Source organism: Stegostoma tigrinum, chromosome 30 (assembly GCF_030684315.1).
Source record: "Stegostoma tigrinum isolate sSteTig4 chromosome 30, sSteTig4.hap1, whole genome shotgun sequence".
Lineage (NCBI taxonomy): Eukaryota > Metazoa > Chordata > Chondrichthyes > Orectolobiformes > Stegostomatidae > Stegostoma > Stegostoma tigrinum.
This window is the reverse complement of record NC_081383.1, coordinates 21,296,094-21,314,546: the sequence shown is the minus strand read 5'-3', so window position 1 is coordinate 21,314,546 and position 18,453 is coordinate 21,296,094. Positions and strand designations below refer to the sequence as shown.

Sequence of the window (18,453 nt, the reverse complement as noted above, 5' to 3'; positions counted from 1 at the left end):
CAACGGTAGTAGATTCGCCAACTTTAGGTACATTTAAGCCGTCATTGGACAAGCATATGGACGTACATGGAATAGTGTAGGTTAGATGGGTTTGAGATCGGTATGACAGGTCGGCACAACATCGAGGGCCGAAGGGCCTGTACCGTGCTGTAATGTTCTATGTTCTAATACAAGTTTAAAAAGTTTGGATGGTATAGGCAGGCTAGGAAATCACTAGAGTTTGAATCTGAAGGCAACAAAGGTGGGTTTCAGATATGTTATTAAAAAAAACAAGTTAGCTTTTAAAAATAAACTTTAAATTCTTGTCTTAGTGGAAAATCAACTAAACTGAGAAAAAAATTTCACAAAAGTTCTGCAATTTATTTGGATCGTCACTAAGTTCTGATTTTTAGCCGCACACTATGATGCAACTTTTCAGCTGTTTTCCAGAGTCAAGAGGAAATTTGTAGAAAACAGAAATAAAACTGATCTGTAAAATAAAAAGCTGAAGATTTTTCTGACTGTATTTAAAAATCTCTTTGCTAAATTGATGTCGTATTCATTTCAAAAAACAGACCTGCCAGAAAATTGTAGATTACAAACTGAAGTAAACAAAATCCCATATATGGAGAGTCAGTAAAAGGTTTTCTTTTATCAATGCAAATATTAGACAATCAAGATTTTGTAAAATAAAAAGTTTAGCCTTGGCATAATAAATTACTCATGCAGATTTTTTCATGCACAGAATGGCATGTATATGGAAAGAGCTGCCAGAGGAAGTGGTGGAGGCTGTGCAATTACAACATTTCAAAGACACTTGGATGGGTACATTAATAGGAAGGGTTTAGAGGGATAAGGACCAAATGCTGGCTAGTACGACTAGGTCAGATTTGATGTCCGGTCAGGGTGGACAAGTTGGATTGAAGGATGTTTTTGTGCAGTACGACTCTATAATCACTCAAGTGGTGCAGGTGCAAAACAACCACATATCACTACTGTTTTCCTGAACCACAGGGAATTCACACATGCGTGCCTACGAATTGATCTTGGCAAATCCTACAGGACAAACATCATTCACATAAACTACACTGTCAGTGCAAGATCTTTTCTCCTAATCATAAACTGGAGATAAAACCTCTCCAACTAATCCTACCGTGAACCGAGAAAAAAAAGTGTTTATTCCATTTTTGAAGCAGTTCAATTAAACTCCCTGGCAACACCAAAAGGCACCTTTTTTGCTTTGTAAATAACGCACTGAAGAATGCTGGATTATTTCAAGCAACATAACTTTAAAATCCCATCCATAATTATGGATTACCATCGAATTACATACTTCGCAAACTATCTCTACTGCCTTTCTTCATTCCAGAATTAGACTGTTACGTTTGAGTGACATCTTTTTCCTATTTTAACATTTTCCTGCAACTGTGCAAGACTTGGCTTCAGCTGACAAAGCATATCTTCAGTAGTCAATTAAATCTTCAGAATGCAACTGTAAGCATTGTAAAAATTTAATGAGAAAATATGAAGGCAGTCCAGTTGCAATAGTACTGTAAAGCACTGAATAGCAACATGGTCAATTTAACAAATTGATGGTCCATCGATGTAATTGTAACAAATTTTCTTCAAAGTTGCTTTCACCTCAAGAAAAAACCCTTTAATTATTATGCTACAATACATACACACCTTTCCATTCAGCTTCTAAAGGCCCCTGCATAGTTAAATTATTAAAATGTGTAATTCTCGAGTCTACCTAGTACACTGCACATCAAATTGCTGTTGAACGATTAAACAGTAGCCAAAAATTTTTAAAAACCCATCAGGTATAGGTCAGATATTGGAGATATAAAAAATTAGTCAAAATACTGTTCCAAACAGTACACAACTGTTGCAAAAATATTGTCAGGCCAAATCTGAGAAACTGCACAAATGATCCATAGAACAAAGTATCTGGTTAGTGGATATTCTGAACTATTTAATATTTTACCACCAGAACGATATAAAATAGAAAAATAATTTATAACAATATGCTCTAATGATGTGGCACATCTTTTCGCAGCACATTCTGCACAAATCTCAAATTGTTTCCACCATTACCAGCAATTTACACTGATTTTACGTAGTATCTCAAAATAGCAGTAGGAAAAACTGAATTATACTGCATAGTGGTATGATCCAAGTTAAAAGTTAACATATTGCAATTAGTTTTCTCGGTAAAAACATCTCCACTACTGAAAGGTGACATGCAACATTTGACATCCATATCTTCAAACCACCATCAACTTAATAATCGTCGCTGATTGCACTAATGACAAGTGAGACTTTATGCATACATAAACAGCACAAAACAAGCTTACAGGTCCATTAGAGTACAACTGCACATCAATAATAAGTAGGCATGATCATGACAGATCAGCAGCTTCAAAAAGATTCTACCTGCAACCTGGTCTTAAAGTACTTTCTACTGCACTGTCAGGAGTTCATTTTGTTTTAATTAAACAAAAATAAAGCCATCTAACAAATAAGGGATTATTTGTTCAATTTATTTAATGCAGTAAAATGGGGTAAATAGCATTCTCAGCAAGCTCCTTGAACATTAAGATGGTTAAGCAAGCACTGTAAACGCAGTTGGAAAAAAAGAGTCCCAGGAGGCAGCAGTAGGTTTCAAAGGAGTTGGAAAGCAGAACCAAAGCTCATTAGAGAAAGCTTTTGTGTATTTAAAAAGGCAGCCGACTTAAGACAGGGGTGAGTGGAGACTCAATGCAAGCAGAAATGAGATCACAAAAATATACTGGGGAGGCACAAAGATGGTTTTATTAGAGAAAGTTAGCAGAAATGCAGATGCCAACTCAGGGCAGACTGGGATTAAGATGGCAGGGAGGATAAAAAGAATAAATTTCCCAATAAATAGCAAGAGATCCTAAAATTAAACCTTCTAGAGACGGAAAAAAAGAATCAAAATACAAAACATTGGGGATGTCTCAAGAACACATCAGAACCAAAACAGCGATTGCAGAAAGCAGCATACAGCTGTCAGCAGATGCTTTATTAGTTATGCTTCATATACAATGGTATCAGAGCCATTTCAAGTAGAAAATTTCAAAGATATACCTTTGAGGAACTTTTCCATGAGAAACCAAACTACATTTCCACTCCCAAATTAGAATGCATTTTCATATCAATGGGAGCAAGGGGAATGTATGCCTTTGGCATGTCCTGTCACATCAAATCTACAATTGAAATCTGAACTTTCTTGGTTAGTGGCTGAAATTACAAAAAAAAATCCACCAAGATATGCACTTTGCTGTTCTGTGACTCACTGATTTTCTTCAGCACTAAAATAACTAGATGATTCTCATATCCTCACATCTTTAGATTTGCCCATTTTGGAAAGAACTACTGAAAGTAATCACCATGAAAATTTGAAACATTTCCAAATACAATTAATCAGCTAAACTACTAAATGAAAGAAATAGTAACAGATAAATTAGAAGACAATTACTACGTGACTCAAATGAAAAAAATCTAGTAGAGGTTTCAGGCCTTGAGTTACCAATGCAATATTTTAGCATCAGTCCCCAACCTCTTAGTGTGTATATAGCTACCACACAAATTGCCACTTCATTCAGCTACAAGGCATCTGCATCCACTAGATTCCCACACATCAACCTAAAGTAGAAGGTAACAGAATTTTAAAGAGGGGTGATGAAAACACAAACTCCTTACAACTTGTACACCTACAAAGCAACTACATGGAGACTAGATTTTTTAATCCCCTACCCCAATATCTTTTAGTTAGTTTATTCAGAAACCTTTCAACAATGCCTCTCTCAACCACTTGCCACGAAGACAGTTCCAGGCAGCTCAGGTTGCCAATGGTTCCATTTTACAGTCTATTCATAAGTCGATTTGTTCATAAGTCGATTTGTACACAAGTCAGAACGCAAGGCAGGACAATGTAACACAGCTGTTTGTAAGTATGGGTAATGTTTGTATGTTAAATCTTTAAATTTACACACCCTGTGTGGGATTATGTTCATCAAGTCCAAGCATTCATAATTTGGACATTCGTAATTAGGGACCCCTTGTACTAGCATATTTCCTGGTTCTTAATGCCAATGTAGAGCTCAATGACTGGGGCAATGCAATCAACAGCATTATAGCTATACGCAAGAAACTCAGAACGTTCAGCAACTAAAAAGAAACTCTACTTACCAACAAGACCAGGGTTTATGAAAGACGAAGATGATATGCCATCATGTGACGACAATTCTCTATTGGATACATGATCACCATAGTGAGAACCTTCACCATAGCCCTTTAAATAAAACAAAGCCAGCTTAGCTATACAACTAATTTAGATTGAGAGCAGTGAATCCAAGAGTTGAATATTAGTGTATGAGCATCTCAAAATGTCCTGTTAGGTCTCCTTACCCACGTTTTGGCTTTAAAACTTTCACTCAATACAATGCTGGGGGTGCAAGTTGACAGTGAGTGTAACAGGGCTTCTGGGACCCAGTGAATAATGAAGGAGACAGTGAATCCCATTAACCAGGCAGAGACTTGACAATTCATGGGGTTTCTTTCCTTCAATCTACGATGCTCAACATTTTGTATATGACAAAGTCAAGCATTATTTTGTTGGCATAATCTGGCTCAGAACCTCAAAAAAAAACACAACCATGGGCTTTCCACCATCTGTCCAGAGAAGAAAAAATAAATTACCTTAATTTGTAAAGTGACTGCAACAGATCAGCAAGAATAAATATCCCCAAAACTAGCAGCAATGGCCATATGTATACAGCATAGACTCCCAAGCTGTAGGTCCTGCTCTCTGACTGGAGCTCTAGAATGGAATTTTGTATCATAAAACTCAAAGGCAGTAATGAAGCTGAAACTGAGAGTTTGACACTACTGGTATGGAACAATCAACATATTGCTACAAAGCTATTAACCAAAAATTTAGGTGTTTTTAATCTGCATTAGACCTCCAAATTCTTACATTGCTTAACGACACACAAGTAGCACACAAAACACTTATAAAATCGAGCTAACTCAGATTTGATTAACATGCTTGGTTGAAGAGCCCTGCTTTTCTTGAACACTCCCTGTTCTCCTATGGTGTTAACTCTTTCCACAGACACTGATCATCCATATGTATTTCACTGAAGTGACAATTTAATACAGGAGCTTGGAGTGTGTCAGGAAACCATTCAACCACTGGTTGGCAGAGATAATCTCAATCCTAGCAGCTAATATTAAAATACAGAGTAGTGATCAGGAACTGTAATTCTGCTGTATTTTGTACCTTCACTGATACATTAACAAAAAAATAGAAAGTCAAACACCAAATTACTCAAGTGCTAAACACATCAACCAAATCAATGAACAAGGCCAAACTCTTGGCTTGGTGAATTAGTTAACAATTGCAAGGATCAAATAGTTTTCCTTATCTTGATCAAGCTGGGACAGACTTAAGCCATAAAACCTATTCTTAATTATTTGCCAGTGACACCTGTTGGAGACAGAGTCTGCGTGTGGAACTTGTACAATGCCAGAAAAACCTTGGTAACAAGGCTGTAAGACAAAAACTCCTGCTATACAGATGTCAGAATTCATCTTCCAATTAAGGGAACTGGGGGGAAAGAAAAAGTTAGGAACAACTACATTTCTTGCTAATTTGAGCCAGTTAGAAATCAGATGTGTATAAAATAGGGTGATACATAGTTCAAGTCACTACAATCACTAAGCAAGAATCAATAACCAGCATAATAGAGCTGACTTCATAAAATACATCCACAGCCTGCACTGAATAGATTGTTAATATGTAATCAAAGCCCAACATGGCTCAAAGACACCAGTACTTCACATTTTAGACCCTTCTCCAGAACTATTATGGCAGGATGAATCCAAACCATTTTGTACTTCTGGGTTCATTGTACTGTAAAACATACCCGAAAAGCAACTAGAGTTCTGTTGCCATATAAAGGAACATTATAGAAGAAAAACCAAAACAGATAATTGCCTAATATAGTCTTGTTCAACTTGGTATTTTCAGGAAGAAATAGAAAAGAAAACAAACAGAAAATGAAGTGGGAAGTCACATATGGAATCAGAACTAAAAGTAGGCAGGAAAAAAAAGGGAGGAAAATAATTCGTTCTTACCCTTGGCTGTTCATACGTCGATGGACTACTGCTCTGCGTGCCTGTTGCCCATTGACCAGGGCCTGTTCTCTCATCCAAACCTACAGGTTAAAACAAAAGTCAGTTAAGCATGACTCTAAAAAGAAACCAAAATACTGAAGGAAAGCCATGTACAGAAACTCCGATTTAAAAAGAATTCTTTCATAGAACGTTGGCACCACTGACTGAGCCAGTATTCATTGCTTGCTCCTAGATATACTTGAAACAAGATGGTGGTAAGCTGCCTTTTGCTGCAGACAATTTGAGTTAGGTAGATCCACAGTAGCAAGGTCTCTGAGCCAGGCAACCTGGTTTCGAGTCCCACTTGTCCAGAGTATGTAATGACTTTTCTGAACAGACTGATTAGAAGATATTTAGGACTGATGGGGTAGTAATTGGTTAGGTTTTTTGTCTTGCTAAAGAAAGGCAAATGGAACGTGTTGAATCCAAGTCAAGAGACAGAATGGTCTTTGCAGTGTGAACTACACACTGAGAATAATTCTTCCGCCAAAAGGATAATTAAAAATTGTAGAACACCATATGTGGCCCTCACAACAATGTTAAAATTTCGTTCTACTCAAGCTGCCAACAGGATAAATGGAGATCAAGCACACTCTAAGGGTGTGGGGTATGCAAGGGTATGGTAGGAGAAGGGAAAAAGATAGAGGCCGTCATGACAATCATATGCACGATGAGACACCAAATACTGACATTACCAGTGAGTCTGAGTGGATCGCTTTTCCCATCAACCACTAACCATGAAACACTGATTGGTTTAAAGGTAGGATTTTGATGGTTTCTATAAGCCCAATGAAAATTTGAAGCAATTTAAAATTTATCATTATAGGGAATGTTCATCAGTACACAGCACTCATCATTTTCATTTCAATCTTATAATGAAAGAACATGAAATAGCCTCTTATTACAGAATTATTTTCTTCTGCAATTTTCTCCCATTTTTCTACATGATAAAGAATTCTACAGAATTCACCAAACTTCAGCATCCTGGCAATGAGAGCTACCTATGTGATCAAAAATAGCATTGTACACCGGTCAAATAATCCACTGCCAAGGGCTTTACCCTAGTTTCTACAGGGCATTCTCCACTCCCACCACTGTGCACCCCCTCCCACAGTATTGAAACAGCTCTTAAAATACAAAATGATATCTGAGGTGACAAAAGAGAAAACATTTGTCCATTTCCTTATTTACCTTTCTGCAGTCTTTGTGGCTCACCAAATCATTCTTCGCCAACAGACCTTCAGAATCAGCCAGCTACCTAGAACTTGCTCTCAATTCTATTCTCACCTATTTACTTGTAAGTAAACAATTACTTATAATGGCTTCGGCTCCTGTTCTTGCACCAATGCTTTGTATTCACCTATATGCTGATGACAGAATGCTCCCACTCAATTCTAATTTCTATTGCTAACTTACAATACTTCCACCTTTACATGCAGAATTATGGGCAAAATAGACTTTAATTAAATATTGGGAACACTGTGGTACTTCATCAAGCAAAGTCTTACAACCCGTTTCAATATCTGAACTCCTCAAATGCATTGTCGAGTTTAATTATTTCACTGGTGATTGCTGTTCAAGTTGCCATGCCTCAAACTCTAGATACCTTCGCATTCATCTGTCTTTATCACCTCTTCAAAAAGATATGCTTAAAGTCTTTCACAGGGATCTTCTGATCGAATACTGTAGTTGTCATAATTTGGTTCCAGAAGTTTCATTACATTGAAAAGCTAGAGCTGGAACAGATACAAAAACATCTTCCTTGTAGTCGGTCAGTCTTATAAATATTAGTCATTTGTTCAGACAGCCACCAGCCAAAGATCACTGTGGTACCAGAGGAAACATTATAACTAACTCACTCATATGTTGTACTGTATATAGCAACAACATTCAGTTTCTTGGCTGCTCAATCAGTAATTAAACACCATTACCACTGTCACAACATGGACACAAACTTTCACTTTAGTCACAAAGCAGGTTAAGCTTTCTGCCCATCTGAAATGGACAGTAATACAACTTTACCATTCTTGGTCTATTCAACATTGACTTCTCCACTGGGCAATTGTAACAAAGATTGGAATGTTTTTAGGGCTCATCTCAGAAATCGCAGGTGGCAGCTTGCACTCATTGTGAAGTCAAAATTCACAGGAGTTAGATGCGGGAAGGCCTGTTTAGCTTGGGTTTCAGGGAGATGGCTCCGGAAAAGCCCACCTGCAAAACATAGTTGTGGAGTTAAAAATTTCAGGGCGAAAAGTAAAAAGCAACCTTCCAGAGCCAAGAATTATTTTGGTCTCAAACTGGGAGAACTGAAAATCCATTTTAAAATGGCAAATTAACATTTACCTGATTGTTGTTAATTTAAAACACAGGTTGTCTATGATGACAATGATAATGTTTCTTGTTATTGCAGAAAATAAACATGGAAGTTAAATGAAATGCTGGCCTTTATCTAGACGACTGGATTACAGTGTCTGCAGACATTATGCTGCAGTTCAACAAAACCCTGGAGTACTGACAGATCTGGATAGTGCATGTGAGGAAGGATATATTGGTGTAGACGAATCAGAACTTACATTTACAAGAACGATACCTGGACTTCGGGTCCAGAAGAGGAGGGAGGGCCCGAAGAGGGCTAAAACTACAAAAAAAAAGCCAGATGCTGGAGACCTAGACCACGTACAGAATTTGCTGGCAAAACTCAGCCGGTCTGGCAGCATCTCTGAGCGAAAGTAGAGTTAAAGTCTTGAGTTCTGAAGAATCACTGGACTCCAAACATTAAAATTTGCTTTCTCCCACAGAATCTGCTGGACTGGCAGAGCTTTGCTAGCAATTTGTTTTTGTTATACAAATGAGGACTGTTTTCCCCAGAATTTACAAAAGTTAAGGGGTGGTCTGATCAAGAGACTAACAGGAAAAGACAGGGTAGCCAAAGGCAGACTGGTTAGTTATTCTAGAATTAGGGAGGATGTTTGGAACTCTTCCACAAATGGCAGTGAATGCCAGATCAGTTACTAATTTGAAATCTGTGATAGATATCTATTTGTTAAGCAAAGCTATTGAGGGGTATGGGCCAAAGGCAGGTATATTGGAGTTAGACCACAGATGAACCATGATCTCATCGAATGATGGAATAAGCTCAAGGGGCTGAATGGTTTATTCCTGTTCCTACCTATACAGAGAACATAACAGCACAGTATCAAGAGCATGATTCACTGCTACACACTACAAATTCACAGATAATTTGAAATCACAAGACCTTGGAATAAATTTGTATGTGCAAACCTTGCCTAAAAAGTTGCTGTTCATGTTCCATAAATTACAGCCAGGTTTAAATGTTTAACAATTTGTGTCACTAACCATTTACACTCTAAAGCCGATACAGTAACCTATTAGATTCTAGCTGCTTTGCGCTTCCGTTTCAAAAGCTGCAATATTCTTCAGGCAAGTACCCCTGAATTGGGTTTCAGAAGAGCAACTCAACTGAAGGTATTTTTCCAATCAACTGTTCAGCGATGTTATTGCACACCTCTGGAGCAAGTGGGACTTGAACCCAGGCCTCCTGACTGAATCACATCAAAAAAGAAGTGTTTAGAAAGTCCTGTTTCCAAAAACAGGAACAAAAATGCGGCACAGGAACATGCATAAATATGAAGGAGTTACAAATTGGAGGTTAATCAAAATTGCCATGTCACAGATCAGGAAGATTTTTTCTGCACATGATTTTTGCTACAACTAAGCTATAATACTTCATGATTACACAAGTTGTTTTTGTTTGGAGGAAAGCCATAGCGAGAAGTAAAATGAACAGAAAATTACTATATTTTTCTTAAAAAATGGTAGCAAGATGACCCAGTTCTGCATAACTCTTAGAACTGGTTGCTTGTTTCATTGCAACCAGCAGAATTATTCACTTTTCTCTTTTAAGTATATTTGCCAATGACTCCATGACACTAGACTATGTCAAGCTGTTTCCTCTTAATAACTCTACAATAGGACTTTAAAGCTGGCAAAAGCAACTTTATTTAAAGCAACTCTGAAGACCACATCACTGAAAATTAGTATAGAGGCATGTCTAGGGCTTGAGGCAATGAGGCATATGAGTGATGTCACTAGCTGATGATACAATTGCACAAATTACATAAAAATGGTAAAACTACTCTGGCACATGCAAGAGCATTCAGACCCACTTGGTTCCACATCAACAAGGGACAGTGGTGCAGTTGACAGATTAAAGATTTAATTGAATCATTCATTCAAAATCTTGACCGTAACATTAGAAGTACTGTATTGTATTAATATGGAGGCTCAACTTTGCACTGACACATTCTATAGAGTTATATTTGCCAATTTATTCCAAGCTGATGTGTATTTATCTTATTCATTGTCGTTACCTAAATTCTAAAGACAAGGAAACAATGGTCAGGGTGATTTTAAAAGAACAATTGTTCGTACAATGCAGGCATCACTAGCAATGCCAGAATTTAGTGTCAATCCCTTGTTGCCCTCAAGGAGGTAGCAGCGAGCTACCACCTCAGACCACCGTGGCCCTTGGAGTTTGTATGCACACACAGAGACACACAAACGTTAGAAAGGGAGTTTCAAAATTTTAAACCAGCAATGAAGGAACTGTGGCAAAGTTCCAAGTCAGCATTGGTGTGTAGTTTTTTTTGGGGGAAAAAAAAAAAGAGATAAACCTTGGTGGTGTACCCATGCAGTGCTCCTCTTGGCCTTCTAGGGTGGTCACGAGTTTGGATAGTGCTGTCAAAGCAGCCTTGCTAAGCTACTGCATTGCATCTTCCTGACATCGTGAACACGGCTTCTACTATATATTGACCAGACCGCAGAGTGAGTGGTGAAGGTGGAGAATAGGGTGCCAAATCTGGCTGGTTGCTTTATCTTAGATGGTGTCAAACTTCAAAAGGACTTGTACTTCTTGGGTGGACAGTATTCAAATCACACTCATGATTTGTGCCTTGAAAAGTTTTCCATTTCCACCAATTCCAGTTTTACTAGGGCTCCTTAATGCTGTATTTGGACAAATGATGCAGTGATGCTGAAGGCTGTCAGTCACTCAATTCTGGAATTCAGCGCTCTTGTCCACATTTGGAGCAAGGCTGCAATAAGGTCAAGAGCGCAGATTTGGTTCACTGCATGTCAGATGGTTTATTCCTTTGCAAGTGCAGCTTGATAGCATGGTTGACAATCCCCCTGGTCATTTGCTGATGACAAAAATAACTGAGAGGGTGGTAACTGGACAGGCTGGGATTTATCCTGCTTTTGTGGGCAATTTTCCACATTACTGAGTAGATGTCAGTGATGTACCTAATGGAATGTCTGGCTAGGGGTGGGGCAAGCACTAGAGGACAAGTTTTCAATACAATTGCCAGAGTAATGTTAAGGCCTACAGTGTTTGCTATATCCGGTGTTTCAGGAGAAAGTAAAGAGCTTCATCCACTTAGTACTTCTGGCTGAAGAGAAACAAAAATTTCAGCCTTGTCTGTCTTTTTTACTGATGTTTTAGGTTTCCCCATCAGCAAGGAATACTGTGGATTGTCAGCCTCCTGAGAATTGTTTAACTGTCCACTGCCATTCGAAACTGAATGTGGCAGCATTATGGAGTTTTACAGCTGATGTACTGGTTATGGGATTTCTTAGCAGTGCCCACTGCATGTGACACCCATTGGTTTGCACACAATTAGCACTGTATTGTAGCTTCAATTGGGTGACATTCATTTTTAGGTATCTTGAATTGGCTTGGGCCAAAAGGTAGGTGCACTACCATGTTTGTACTATGGCAAAAGAACTGTACAAGTTCTATCGTACTGAACTTGCTTGTCTGGGTGTCAGATGAGAACATTTTAAATTAGGAGCACATTAAAAAAAAAGTGCAAAGATAATGAAATGAGCTCAATTCAGGAATATATAGTAAATATTGCACATTGAACATTTGACACCAAATGGACCATCACTGCAGAACTGGATTGAGTTCCGTCACCTACATACAGCATTGCAAAACTTGTATCTTGTAAGGGCATAGGGCAAAGATATAGAAGCAAACAGCTTAGGATGATTGACCAGTTAGCAATGAAGTCACAGCTAAGTACTACTGATTTTTACAGTTGCCTTGCAGTTTCACTGCGCAACTGCATCTTCTACTCCAAATGAGTATCAATAGTAGAGCCCTTTCAATTAAAAATCTGTTCAATGACATTTCACTAGATTAGGTAAATTTATCCTTAATTATCAAAGGGGACATTCCAGATATGGCTACACAAAAAAAAATTTTAGTATATTTTAGATGAAAATTGTAAAGAGATACTAGAAGATTTCAGAAAAGGCAAAAAAAATTTTGTTCTTAGGTTCTGCACAACAGCCAAAAGCAGACTGCATCATTCCCTTTAATCCACAACTATATCTGCTCCAGTAAATAACCATGGGTTGAAATTATTTTGTAAATGAAGGCATCAACTTCCCACGGTTCTGTTCTACTGTGCTCTATTAGTGCAAAAACAATAGATAAAATCAATGCTTTAAAAAAAAATCAGTATAGTAATCAGTGTAGCAAAAATGGATTTTTAATTAAAAAGTGAAGCCTGGGAAACACATCACAAATTAAAGTTCTTTACTGCTGAGGAAATTCAATTGCACATTTTACAGCTACACTGCTTTTCTACAAAGCTTAGAAATACAACCTCAAGGAGGAAAATTCAGTTCCATAATCATATCCATAAAATGATACATGCAGTTTCAACTGAGAAAAATGTATTTGAATTATTGACAAAGCAGGGGCTTCATGATCAAGCATTTTAGACCTCAGGTGAGCAGACAGTTTCCTAACAAGTCCTTCTAGCTAAGTCTAAGATTATTTGTTGTCTAAAGCTGCATATATGAGGCAAAAAAAGCCCAAGTATGTTGGTATTACTCCCACAATTACTGTCAGCCAGAATTGGTTCTTCCTCTTATTCCCTACCTGTCCTATCACAAATAAAATCCCAAGAGGTAAAAATGTTATAGAACCAATTCCCAGCATTTCAGATTTGCTAAAGGCTGGTGTCAGACTGCCAAATGAGTTTCCTCATCACAGCAAGGAGAGCTTTTGGCATTTAAAAGTGCACATTACACATCTATAGCAATTCCAGTATAACTGCAGTGTTTACATTAATCAAATACTGAACTCATTGTTCGAATACTTACCTTGAACACAGAATTCATCTCAGTAGCAATCTCAGTGTAAGCTGGCTTTCTTTTTCCCCCTAGGCTGTTTTGGTTATTTTTCAGAATTTTCCAAATTAGTGCAAAATTTGAAGTCAAATCCGATCAAAAACAAACCGGAAAGAGGGTAGTGATATTGCTAGTCCACTTGCTTCAAGTGCCCATGCTTTCCCACCATCATACCCTTCTGCAAATACAGGAGAAGGACTTGCTCAGTGAAAGCTGTAGGTTCAAACTGTTCCAGCTTTCAACATGCAATCAAAATGGACATTTCACAGTCAAAAAGTGTCCCTCCACTGCGCAGTAAAGCTCCTTGGACGGATGTGAACAATACCACTGCACTACTGAAAAAAACAGCAGTAGATTTCTTGAAAAGGTTAACATCAAATGCTTATTACTGCTTCATAACAAAGACACACCCTTCATGGTCTTTAATATGCTAAGCAAAGAGTTTACCATCTCTTGGCTAATCACATTACAGAGACCTACATTTGCCTTCTGGTGTTCCATACCACCTAATTCAGATTCCAATTACAATAGCGTGCCATACAATTAAGAGGGTGATAAATCAATCCCCAGGCATCGTTTGGTTAAAACAATTGCTCAAACTTCACGAACTAGACTTTAAACACAACACAAGTGCAACTAAAATCAACAGCACCTTGGTATTTTACATTTGATGCGAGATTACTTTCATAATCTAACCCCAACCAAAAAGTCTGCGCCAAATTACAGTTTGGTTTCTAACTGTGGGAAGTCAACTGTACAAACTATGAGCTAAACAACTTGCTGGACCGCTTTAAACTTCTGTTAAAAACAAGTGAATTCGCCCATTAGCTCTTTTCCAACAGAAAAAATGTCAATGGTAACTCCATGTTATAGCTCAGTACATCCCCCCCCGCAGCCAAAATCACATTGACAAAACAAAAACAAATTCACAGCTGTGATTGAGAAAGGTTGGATAATAATTACCATTAATTGTCCAATTAAAGGGAGATTTAATAAAAAATGATTTGTTTACAGTGCCATTAACTGCAATTTTCTATTTGAAGGTCATTATATTAGAGACAAAAATTTGCTTTTTAAAAAAAATTAAAAATAATCAAGTGAAGTCCTTGCAAAAATCTGTTGCTTCTGTACATTTATTACAATGCTTAGATATACAGCAGTGAATACAATTCTCACTCCTTCTCCTCAGGAAAGAAGAAGCACAATATTCTTTTGCTAATAAAAACTAAATTTACCACGCTTCTAGCAATGTTGCTCAAATATATATGGAGGAATGTGCGAGTGCAAACAGAATGGTCCCAAATTATTTAATTGATTTTGTAAATATTTCCATGTATGTGTTTAAGTTACAATGTTTTGACAAAAGCTTCCGTTTTACAGACTGCAGCTCAAACGGATTTGGAGATTCTCATTCACGAGTCACAAAAAGCTAGCATCCAAAGTTTAATGGGTAAAGGGAAAGGCAAATGTTAACCTTTACTTCGAATGAAACAGAAAATAGAGAGGTCTTGTTAAAAATTACACAACACTGGTCAGACCACACTTTGAATAGTGTGAACATCTTTGGCTCCCCTTATCCAAGAAAGGGTACACTGATAGTCCAGAGAAGGTGCACTAGATTGATTTCGGGTATGGAGGGACTTATGATAAGAGGGTGAGGAGAATTGTGCCCTAGAGTTTAAAAGAGGAGACCTTATCTAAACATCATAGATTCTTAGGCTTGACAGAGTGCATGCTGGAGATCCTCCTACCCCCACCCTACTTCAGGAGTCTAGGAACAGAGCACATCTCAATAACAGTGTCACCCATTTAAAACAGATTAGGTGTAATTTTTTGAGGTTAGTTAATCTGTAGAAGTCTGTACCTCAGAGGTTTGTACAGGATAGTTCGATAAGTATATTCAAAGCCAAGATAGATGTGTGTTGAGTAAGGGTGTCAAGCAGAAAGGCAAGAAAGTGGACTTAAAGGATTCAGATCACCCACAATCTCACTGAATGGCAGTTAACAATGGCTAACAGGCTTACTTGTGCTCCTATGCCTTGTAGTTACATGATACTATAATTTAAAAAACCCGAAGCACAAATTCATGGAATCAATGATTTTCATAGCTTTTTAAATGCCTTGCATATATTAGAAATCAGTTTGTTTACACTGTTGCCAAATGGGCTTGATTATCACCCAGAAGAGATTCAATAAAAAGGATGAGCACGTTTGAAAGATTTTTTCCAAAATACCGTCAAATGTTGGGGTAAGAAAGGTCTGTACTGACAAAAACAAAAAAAAAACCAGTCAAGGTTGTGGCCAGGGAAAAAAAAACTTGAGCCCAAATAATTCAGCTATACTCCCTTAGACAAACTTCATTAGATGCAGAGGGCACTTTGCGGGCTCCAACAACAGCCCCATGTAACAATACTGGAACGTGGCACCCAATTAGTGGTAGTTAACCTCATGCCACTCTACCCTTTAAAAATGGTACCATGTGGGGTCAGTTAACTCGGTTAGCTTGATGGCTGGTTTGCCATACAGGAATAATACCAATAGTGTGGATTCAATTCCCATGCCAGCTGGCATCACATTAAGAACTCCCCTTCTGGTGCCAAACACATATTCCCAAACACATATTCCCAAACACATATTCCCAAACACATATTCCCAAACACATATTCCCAAACACATATTCCCAAACACATATTCCCAAACACATATTCCCAAACACATATTCCCAAACACATATTCCCAAACACATATTCCCTTGCATGGTCACCCTCAGGTTAAAACACCAACTGTCTCATCAGAGAACAGCCCTACGGTCTTGTAGGAACATAACAACTTTACCTGTCCATGCATCTAGCCTGACGAACACGCACTCAAAAACTAATGTCCATTTGTACAGATGCTGCTGAAAGGACAATTGGGATAAGCAACTTGGATGCTATATTCTTTTCTTCACAAACTGTTGGCTGTCTTTGATTGTGACTTTTTGGCAGTAGCAGCAGTGGCCGACCTGGAAAAGCTTTCACTCACTATGTCTGGCTTGCCACCACACAAATTAAGAGATACATTTACAATTGGGTATAATGATTTTTAAGGAATGATCAAGAACCCACATACATTTCCCACATTTCTAATGAATGAGCAGTGAGAAAAGATCAAAGTTTAAAAGAGGAGATCTTATAGTCAAGCTTTATGCAGCTTGATTATTTGAGCCACCAGTCTTTGTTTAGATTAATGATGTAACTGCAACTTTGTTTGCTCTGCAAGTGCCATTGGATTTAAGTGTGAGTTGATGCACGAGAGTGTGCAAATCTTATGCAGGTTTCAATTACTGGTAAATTTGCTTATATTGCTAACTAGGATACAGGTAGCACAAATTTCCATGAGAAGAACAAAAACAAATTTGCTGGAAAAGTTCAGCAGGTCTGGCAGCATCTGTGGAGGAGAAAAGAAAAAATGTTACCGTTTCAGGTCCAGTGACCCTTCCTCAGTTTCTACCAGAAGGTCTTGGATGCCTGGACACTCAGTACGTATTCATATAATCTACAAATGAATTTCCCAGTGCTCCCACAATCTGATCCCCTGTCACCATTTGACCTTACTGTACCGTATGTTTACACGTTTATAGTATGTCTGTGCTCAAATATGCACTTCAAAAAATTACAAATCCAAACCAAAACAGAACAGGGACATTAAAGGGGGCAGGAATGGGAAGGAGGAGGAAATACAGGCATGGAGCTGACTGACCACCACTAAAATTTGACTGTTGGACCTGGATTACATACAAGGTCGCACTATGATTAAAGTATTCAATTTACAGGAAGTAAGTCATTTTCTTTTTAAACCACACATGAATACTGCTTATGCCTACCCTTACAAATACACAACAGGAACAGAAAGATTCAGTGGTGTCCAAAAACTTAAAAAAAACCAAACTCAATACCACAGCACCCTTTGTGAATCCTCACTTCCATTTTCAGTATTATGTAAAACACTTTTTAAGAATATACCAAGAACTAACATTTTTTATTCTTATATTTCCAAGATTTTCAATTCCTTATTTCAACTTAACTCAAAGATTCAACAGTTGTTCCATCCAAAAACAAATTAATTTTCTCACCATAACTAGTGATTTCCAATTGAAGCACTTATACCTTTTAAAAGGTGCTAATCTGTTAATTTGTAAAGCATCTCCAAATTAGCTAGCCAAGTTGATAAAAACATGAAACGGAATCTTTTCTGCACTTTGTCACTACAGTTCCAGTTACCACTTGTCCATCTGTACCTCATCCAATTCACTATCATCTGGGAGGCTTGAAGAGAGATTAATGAGTTATTGAGTTCAACAACGGTGTGCATGTCTGTGGTGGCAGTGGTAAGAGTAGTGGATTGAGGGATGAAGAAAGAACAAAATTAACATAGTTGACCTGTCCTCAAATACCACTAGTTATTGCTGTTGAGCAATCTTAGGTTTTTTTACCCAATAGATGGGAATATGTTTTAACGAAATCTAGCTCGCTTAAAAAAAGGGCCACAATTGGGACAAGTAACCCAGCACAACGGTAGAGATTGCGCTAGAACCTACTTAGCTTATATGGTTCAGCTGCTAAAACCTGTTGCAAATTTAAGTCAGTTTAGTCTGTAACTAGCTTCTAAGATAAACTTAAACTTGGCATTTTGTCCTTTATTTCCAAAGACGCCACAAAAGAAAAATAGTTAGTGTTCAATATTTTGTTCGTTAAAAAATGCCAAACTAACATATAGCAGGATTTTCTTCATCTTTGGTGATTAGAACTTGAAGCACAAGTCCATTAATAAAATATTTAATGTGTTGCTGTCTCAGTTGCTTTATGCCGCTTGATTATGAGCCACCAACTTTTGCTTAGATAATCTGAAAAACAAAATCACAGACATGGCACATTTGAAGTTCAGGTCATAATCAGGAATGATGTTGGACATGTCTGGAGCAAAGGCCGTTGTGTCTCCTAAGAGATTTGGAGGACTGCTACAAAAAAAATAAACAAAAACGTCTGTAGGCTGTTCTTTCTTAACAAG

General features: G+C 37.8%; 1 protein-coding gene across 10 annotated transcripts in view; it reads right to left on the bottom strand.

Moving 5' to 3' along the window:
• The window catches only part of LOC125465836 (transcription factor 12-like), a 129,315-nt gene that overhangs the window by 88,011 nt on the left and 22,851 nt on the right, over positions 1 to 18,453 (bottom strand). For all 10 annotated transcript variants that reach the window (XM_048559738.1, XM_048559743.2, XM_048559739.2 and 7 more), the window contains 2 exons: positions 6,145 to 6,224; positions 4,195 to 4,297 (listed from right to left, as the gene is read on the bottom strand). In XM_048559738.1, coding sequence (XP_048415695.1) covers positions 4,195 to 4,297; positions 6,145 to 6,224 — 183 coding nt within the window. The remainder of the gene's footprint in view (positions 1 to 4,194; positions 4,298 to 6,144; positions 6,225 to 18,453) is intronic.